Source organism: Vigna unguiculata, chromosome 6, assembly GCF_004118075.2.
Source record: "Vigna unguiculata cultivar IT97K-499-35 chromosome 6, ASM411807v1, whole genome shotgun sequence".
NCBI lineage: Eukaryota > Viridiplantae > Streptophyta > Magnoliopsida > Fabales > Fabaceae > Vigna > Vigna unguiculata.
Window position 1 is genome coordinate 9,816,214 of NC_040284.1, and position 9,005 is coordinate 9,825,218.

The 9,005-nt window shown below is 34.2% G+C and overlaps 1 protein-coding gene across 1 annotated transcript; it reads left to right on the plus strand.

Annotated features, from left to right (window-relative positions):
* The first annotated feature begins 422 nt into the window (after positions 1–422).
* LOC114188384 (putative disease resistance RPP13-like protein 1) lies at positions 423–2,592 on the plus strand. Its single transcript, XM_028076973.1, has 4 exons — positions 423–882; positions 924–1,636; positions 1,892–2,118; positions 2,220–2,592. Exons 1-4 carry the CDS (start codon positions 423–425, stop codon positions 2,590–2,592), a joined length of 1,773 nt encoding a protein of 590 aa, XP_027932774.1.
* The last annotated feature ends 6,413 nt before the right edge of the window (positions 2,593–9,005 follow it).

The window sequence follows — 9,005 nt, forward strand, 5'->3', positions numbered from 1 at the left end:
TTTGAAAAAGAAGTAACTCTCTATCGTCTTACCTAATAATAAAATATTAGTTTAAGAGTTATTAACATGATTTTTTATCTTACAAACCTTTTACAAATTCATTTTTTATGAATATACAAGAAAAAAATAATATTCTAATATTATTTTGAAAAAAAAAATATTTATACAGATGAAAAATAAAATAATAGATTTATTTTTTTAAATAATAAAAGGAAGCTATTCGTGAAGATGAGAACAAATACATTCCACTTCTTCATATATTTTGAAACAATATACTAATGGTCTAATATAATAATTCAATCGTTGAGTTTAAAGAATTATTTTTTGAAACATTATACTAATAATCTAATTTAATAAACAAAAAATTATATTATTTTGCCCCCTCCAACATTTTTAGTCAAGATCCGCCACTGCAAAAGGATATGCTAGGATTAAGAAAGGGAATTTTTGCTGGCAATGAAGTTGGAGTCAGTTGGAAACAATCCCAGCAGTTGCCAACTACATCCTTGGTGGATGAATCTAGCATTTGTGGTAGAGAGGAAGAAAAAGAGGAAATCATCAAAATTTTACTTTCAGACAATGTCACATGCAATCAGGTGCCCATAATTAGTATAGTGGGAATGGGAGGGATGGGTAAGACCACCTTTACGCAGCTTGTGTATAATGACCAAAGGGTACTAGATCAATTTGACCTTATAGCGTGGGTCTATGTTTCACAAGATTTTGATGTTGTTGCTGTCACAAGAGCAATTCTTAAGGCACTTGGGTCCAAAGGAGCAGAAGAAAAAGACTTAAACCTACTTCAACTTCAATTGAAGCAAACATTGATGGGAAATAGATTTTTGCTTGTTCTAGATGATGTTTGGAACGAAGACTATGCAAGTTGGGGGTACTGCAGATCCCCTTCATTTATGGACGTTCAGGAAGTAGGATTATTATCACCATTCGTAATGAGAAGGTAGCACTGATCATGAACTCCTCCCATCTATATCATTTGAAGCCATTGGAGAAAGAAGATTGTTGGAAGCTATTTTCAGATGTTGCATTTCATGACAAGGATGCCACCAAATATCCATATCTTGTATCAATTGGCAATAAGATTGTTGACAAGTGTGGAGGATTGCCTTTAGCTTTAAAAGCATTGGGAAATATCTTACGAGTGAAATTCTCCCAGCATGAATGGGTTAAGATATTGGAGAGTGATATGTGGCACCTATTTGACAATGATGCCAACATTAACCCCGCTCTTAGATTGAGTTACCACAATCTTCCTTCGTATTTGAAGCATTGTTTTGCTCATTGCTCCATATTTCCAAAGGGTTATGAGTTTGATAGGGATCAGTTAATCCAACTATGGATGGCAGAAGGTTTGTTGAGTTGCTGCCAAATAAATATGAGTGAAGATGAGTTAGGCACTGAGTTCTTCAATGATCTGGTAGCAAGGTCATTTTTCCAACAATCAAGACATCGTGCTTCGTGCTTCACTATGCATGATCTTCTTAATGATTTAGCAAAATCTGTCTCAGGAGAATTTTGTTCACAAATAAGTGACAGTTTGGAGAAAAATATAACCAAGAGAACATGCCACATTTCATGGTCTCACAAAATTAACATTGATGATAAATTCTTGGAGCATGTTAGTAAGTGTAACAGATTACGTTGTTTCGTGGCATTCAGATGGGAATTTGGCAGATGAGGCTTGATCAACATTGATAAACAACGTGTTCTATTCTCTACATTGAAATATTTATGTGTGCTATCCTTCAATGATTGTCTTCTCACTGAGTTAGTTGATGATATAGGCAATTTAAAGCTTTTGCGTTATTTAGACCTTTCGTACACTAAGATTAAAATATTGCCTAATTCCCTTTGTAGGCTGTATAATTTGCAGACATTGTTACTATTATGGTGCTATCATTTGGTTGAGCTTCCCATAGATTTGCACAAACTTGTCAACTTGCGCCATCTTGATATGCGTATGAGCGGAATAAACAAGATGCCAAACCACATAGGAAGGTTGAAACATCTTCGGACACTGAATAGTTTTTTTATCAACAAGCATGATGTTAAGGAATTGGGAAATCTCAACAATCTTCAAGGAACACTTTCAATTTTCCGGTTAGAAAATGTCACTGATCCTGCGGATCCGTGGAAGCTAATCTGAAAGGTAAAAAGCATTTAGACGGTTTAGTGTTGAATTGGGGTGACAAATTTGGAAGGTGCAATGAAAATGAGGACTCAATATTAGAAAGACAGGTGTTGGAGGCTCTTCAACCAAATGGGAACTTGAAAAAGCTTTCTGTTTTACGTTATGATGGAACTAGCTTTCCAGGATGGTTTGGTGCATCTCATTTGCCCAATTTAGTGTCCATTGCATTGACTGAAAGCAAATTCTGCTTTGTCTTGCCTCCATTTGGGCAGCTTCCCTCTTTGAAGGAGCTTTCCATATCATGCTTTTATGGAATAGAGGTCATTGGTCCTGAGTTCTGTGGTAATGATTCCTCCAATATTCCTTTCAGATCTCTTGAAATATTGAAATTTGAGGAAATGAGTGCATGGAAAGAATGGTGCAGTTTTGAAGGTCACAGTTAAGAAGGCCAAGGTTTGTCATGTCTCAAAGAGCTTTCTGTGAGGCGTTGCCCATGGTTGAGAAGGGCCCTACCTCAACACCTTCCTTCTCTGCAGAAATTGGAAATTTGTGATTGCCAACACTTAGAGGATTCAGTTCCCAAGGCTGGAAGTATTCATGAGATAAAGTTGCGTTTGTGTGAAAAACCTTTCCTGAAAGATTTGCCATCCAACTTGAAAAAAACCACAATTCATGGAACTTGCATGATTGAGTGCTGCCTCCACCAAATTCTTGTCAACAATCCCTTCCTTGAAGAGATGAAAATCCACAACTTTCATGGTCCAAATAAAAAATGGTCCTCTTTGGATTTGCACAGACATGATTCTCTTGTCACTCTCTCTATAACAAGCTGGTACTCTTCCTCTTTGCCCTTTGCACTACACTTGTTTTCCAATCTTCACTCTCTACTTTTTCATGATTGTCCACATCTTGAGTCATTTCCAGAGGGGGGTTTGCCTTCAAGCCTACGCAAATTCGAAATTGAGCATTGTCCCAAGCTGGTTGCTTCTAGGGAGAAGTGGGGATTGTTCAAACTCCATTCTTTGACAGAGTTAAGAATTAGTGATGACTTTGAAAACGTGGAGTCTTTCCCAGAGGATATGTTGCTACCACCCACTCTCAGTGTGCTCTACTTAATTGCATGTTCAAAGCTAAAAAAACAAACCATATGGGTTTTCTCCATCTGAAATCTCTCAACTCCTTCTATATTTTGTGTTGCCCTTTTCTTCAATCTTTGCCAGAAGCAACTTTATCCAACTCTCTTTTTGTTCTCTACATTCATGAGTGCCCTTTACTGAAGCAGCGTTACCAAAGGGATGGAAAGCATTGGCATGAAATTCACAACATCCCTTCTGTGATTATGTCTTAGCAGCAGTTGAAAACACAAGGCAAATTCATCCATGTTTATACTCAGTCTCAGCTTTCACAAGGTGGAAAAGGGGAAAAGATATTTGTTCTACCACTGCTCATGATGTGATTTCTTACTTGGCCAAAATCTGTGAATGCATATGTAAAGTACTCATGACATGAATCATTATGGAGTTATGACACAAAAGAATCACTCCTCCAACGAGTACATAAGATCATTTATTAGTTCGTCGTATTAAGACTAATGAGAAGGTTGTCTCCTGATATTTAAGTTCATCTAATGAGCACATAATGTGGTATGAACACTTTGGGAATGTTCTTTTAGTTATTTGAGAAAAATATCCAAAAGAGGACTTAAGGTTTCCTTCAAGCAGCTACAAAAGTTGAATAAGATGACTTACTCGTATTTAAATGTCTTACCTCGTGTTTGGATGGAGCATTTCAACAATGCTTAGAAATTGAAATGTTTTGCATTTGAATTGTTTGCAAATAAATTTCATTCATTTTTTAAATAATTTGTTTGGATAAGGAAATTAAAATACCTTGCATTTCAATTTCTTGTTTGGAAAAAAAATTTGAATTTATTGTGAGATAAAATTTAATTTTAACAATATTTATTTTAGGCTTAATTATGTTTTGAGTTCATGATACATTTGGAAACTCGACGATCAAGAAGGGCCTGACGACACAGACGTGTCTGACGACCCGGACGGGCCCGACGACCTAGACGAGCCAACGACCTAGACGGGTCCGACAACTCGGATGGGTCCGACGACTCGAATGGGCCTTCCAAACCGTCGGGTCCGTCTGGTTCATTGGGCTCGTCCGGATAGTTTGACTCGTCCGAGTCAGACCCATCTGTGTCGTTGGGACCATCCATGTCGTCGGGTCCGTCTAGATCATCGGGCCCGAAGGTTTGTAAGGGCTCGTTCGGATCGTCGGGCAGTCCGTGTCGTAGGGCTCGTCCGGGTCGTCAGGCTCATCTGGGTCGTCAGGCCCATCTGGATCGTCGAGCCCGTTCGGGTAGTCGGACCCGTCTAAATTGTCAGGCCCGTTAGATCATTGGTCTTGTCCGGATAGTCTACCTCGTCCGAGTCGTCAGGCCATTCTGGGTCGTTAGACCCGTTCGGGTCGTCGGGCCTGTCCGGGTCAATGGACGGGCTCGTCTGGATCATCAAGCCCATTCAGGTCGTCGGACCCATCTGGGTCATCAGGCCCGTTTGGGTTGTCTGGCCCGTCTGGGTTGTCAGACCTGTCTGGATCATCGAGCCCATTCGGGTCGTTGGACCCGTCTAGGTCGTCGGACCTGTCTGGATCGTTGAGCGTATTCGGGTCGTCGGACCCGTTTGTGTCATTGGGTCTACCAAAGAATCTAGAATGTGAGGTTGAGTGAGAAGAATTTCAAATTCCACCTATTTTGAGGGTATTTGAATTTCTACTAATTTAGCTTATTGAAATCCCTCAAAAAAATGCTTGCATTTGAAATGCTTTTTAATTTTTGTATCCAAACAAAGCATTTCGTTACAAAGCAATCTAAATTCTTCAAAAAAATGAATTACTTCATTAAAATACTCTATCTAAACACACTCTTAGATCTTGAAATTTTTTCAGTGTTATAACATAAGAATCACCTAAAAACATTGATGAACTTGTTGGAGTAGTAGTGAAATCATTTGAAGCCTTTTTTTTTTCTTTCGTGAAATCCAATCACGTATTTTTAACTTTGCAATTATCAGATAATAAAAACTAAAGGTTCCAATAAATATAGAGAGACTAGAAAGTGATGGAGAATTACCTAATCAAATGAAGTGCAATCCATATTAGTGAAGAAGTTTTAAATTATTTAAACACCGATTCATATATAATGTTATTGGACTATAGTAGAGGTTTGTTTAAAAATCTCTCTTCCCTCTGATTTATATTACCTATTTCTTGGAGTTACATTAGTATACATTTTGTTCCGTAATAAAATAGATTTGACATGAAGATAAAAATTATAATGTAAATTGCAAAAGTACAAAAAAATTCAAAGTTCACATCACCAAATTCTCCATAAAATTTTAGAAGATAAATTTGAAACATCTTTCTGATTCCTAATTTTTTTCATTTTTTTTTCTAGAAAACTACTCTTTCATTACCATCATTATTAGTATCTTCTTCCGTTTGTTATCATTTTTTCTATATGAAACACTTCTGAGAAATCAACATTAGCGATGATAGGGGATAGTTGAGTATGGATGATGTCACTATCCACTAGTTTCATTATAAATCTGTTGGTATCCATAAAAAATTGCCTTTTGGTTTTTTTATATTTGCAAGTAATCATGGATACCATAAATATTTTTATATATATTTTTTAATTTTAAATAAAATTATTTAAAAACAAATCTTTAAAACATAAACTTAGATAAAAAGTTGATTTTTAAATACAATTCAAATAAAATTACTCGAGATTTATGTAAATAAATCTAGTTTTTCTAAAAAGTAAATTTAAATAAGTTAAGTCAAAATATAAATTTTTAAAAATTATTTTTTTATAAAATTCTTCAATTTTATAGTCCTGAATAAAAAAATAAAAAATTTATGAACTTAAATTGTAAATAACTGTTCCATGTTAATATTTTTTAACTAATAATTTTATTTTAATCACTTAAATTAAAAATAAAAAAATTCTGAAATAAAATTTAATAATAATAATTATTGGGATAACAGATTTATAACAATTGGATATCCATGATAGTGCTATTCTTTATCCGAGCAGACAAATTATTAAATACTTGAAATCATTATTCATACATGTCCATTAAAAATATTCATTTAATATTTGTTACAATTTTACCTACGAATATATGTAAGTAGAATTTTCTTTTTCATCACTAACGAACATCAGTTTTTGTGTTATCAAAATGAGTTTTCCACTTTCTCTATGATAAAAGTACCGACTTTTGTTTTCATATATATATATATATATATATATATATATATATATATATATATATATATATATATATATATATATATATATATATATATATATATATATATATATATATATATATATATATATATATATATATATATATATATATATATATATTTACTATAATGTCTTTCTCTTTAAAAGAATTATAGTGTGTTTGTAATCTTTTAATTTTTAAAAAATTTAATTTAAGATCAATAATAAATATATAATTTATTTTTAAAATAATTATTCAATGTAAAATTGAAAAAAATAAGATGTGTAAAAACAAATTTAAAATAATGATTTAAGAAAAAAAAGATTTTTAGAATGATAGTTAAAAATAAATTATTTATAAAATAATTAATTTTTAAAATAATTAAGGATAAAACTGGTATTATGAAATGTAGGTAAAAAAAGGAAATTATCTTCGTATATTTTATAGATAAAACAAATTTTATTGAATAATGAGAAGATAGATAAAATAAATGAAAAACAATAAATTATTCCTTATAAATAACTATTTTTAGAATAACATCAACAAGATATATCCTTTTCATTTCTAAATTTAATAAATGTTATATATTAATTTAGTATTAGTGTAAATGGTAAAAAAAAAAAAGTAAGTAATATTGTCTTTGAGAATGACGATTTATATAATAAAAACATTTTAAAAAATTCAACAGTTGAAAATTAACTAGGAGGTATGCATCAAAATATGATACATGTATTTTAGTAAGAGTTTTGAGGATAAAAAAAAAAGTCAAAAATAACGCATTTCAAATGCAAATGCAAAGACGGTGAAAAACACATTCCATGTTATTGAAATAATGGATTACTTGCTGTTATAAGAAAATAAAAGATTTGAATACTCTTTTCGTCATCATTTTCGTAGTGTTTGTTGTGGATATTCTTCATTTTTACCGAATGTTTAAAATGATCTTCATTTTCGCAATTCATGTTTAATTTGGCCCTTTTCTGTGACGCCGTTTAAATCAGTAACGGAACACTGTACAAGTTGCACTATTTGTATTATGTTGCATTGGGGTGTGTTACGTGTACTGTACAGGTGGCTAATTAACATTAACTTTTCAATTTGGGGGAAATTTTGTAATTAGGTATTTCAAATTATGCAATTAGAGCTTGACTTCGTTGGAGGCGATTTCTTCATCGTTGGAGGCTAATACTTGCGATTTGTTTGGTTCATTTCAATTTTTCAGTTAATCATCATCAACGAGGTAAGTGGTTTGGTCGTGGGTTTAGGGTTTTTGGGGTTGTGTTTGCTCGTGGGTTAGGGTTTTCGTAATTCTATTTTGGGGTTTGTTTGTGGTTGGATTGTTGTGATGTTCTGCATGGTTTTCAAATTACTTGCATGATTTTGTGTAGTTTGTGTCTGTAGGTGGGGTTCGGTGGGATATTATTTTAGTTGGTTTGTTTATCGGTTGTTGGTGTTGGTTATTGTCTCCATTACTTTATTTGTAATTGATTGTAACAGTGGTCCCCATTATGTTACAGTAGGCTTAATAATACATCTTTTTTGTCTGTTGAATTTACTTTAGGGCAATGAGTGATGATAGGTTTGATCTTATTGTCCACGACGGTGGTATTTTTGTACAAAATCGTGGGTTGCATTATATGAATGGGGAAAAATCAACGTGGTCATGCGATCCGGATAGGTAGAGTTACTTTGAAGTTCTAAATGCAATTAAGGAGATTGGGTATGTTAACATTAAGGGGATGTGGTATGCTATCGAAAAATGCTTCACCTATTGTTAGATGACAATGGTGCTATAAATATGGTTATTATTGCCAAGCATTATGGTGAGGTACATTTGTTCGTGGTTCATGGTGTGGATGAAGCAAAGATAGTAGATGGTGTTGATAAAGAAGAGGTAGGTAATAATGTGGATGAAGATAAAATTTTATACCACTGTGATCCATCAACTCTTACTGAAGAGGTTGGGGAAATGGATCCTAAGGTTGGAGAAGTTGAAGTTCAAGGTGCAGATGAGGTTTATGAAGTGCATGCTGAGGTTTGTGAAGAGCAGGTTCATGGTGAGGTTGGGGAAATGGATGGTGAGGGGGGAGGAATGGAGGCTGATGGTTGTGAGAAGGACCAGGTTGGAGAAATGGATGGTCAAGTGGAAGTAATGTAGGCTGATGAAGGTGAAGTGGAAGTTCATGTTTGTGAAGTGCAGGTTGAGGCTGAGCAAGTGCAGTGTGAGGCTGCTGGAGTAGATGCCCATGAAGAGGCGGCTGAAGTAGAAAAGAGGGTGCTGAAGTAGAGGCCCATGAAGAGGGTGTTGAAGTAGAGGCCCATGAAAAGGGTGTTGAAGTAGAGGTTGGGGATGCCAGTAGTCTAAATAGGGACAATGTTGAGGGTCCAGGGCTTGTGGACGTGGATTTGAATGTAGCTAGTGATGTTGAAGTGGAAGGAGATATTGAAGTGGAAGCTATGTCTGAAAGTGATGATTCTAGCAGAGGTAAATTTGAAAATAGAGCACATCATTTAATTGAGTTATCTGATGATGAATGACATTCAGAAGAATT

What these genes read in the sequence shown, in the direction of transcription:
- LOC114188384 (XM_028076973.1), top strand. Translation starts at nt 423, where the DNA reads ATGCTAGGATTAAGAAAGGGAATTTTTGCTGGCAATGAAGTTGGAGTC. An exon ending in ATGATAAATTCTTGGAGCAT is followed by an intron (nt 1,637 to 1,891) that starts GTTAGTAAGTGT and finishes TATAATTTGCAG; the next exon opens with ACATTGTTACTATTATGGTG. An exon ending in GGAACACTTTCAATTTTCCG is followed by an intron (nt 2,119 to 2,219) that starts GTTAGAAAATGT and finishes CAAATTTGGAAG; the next exon opens with GTGCAATGAAAATGAGGACT.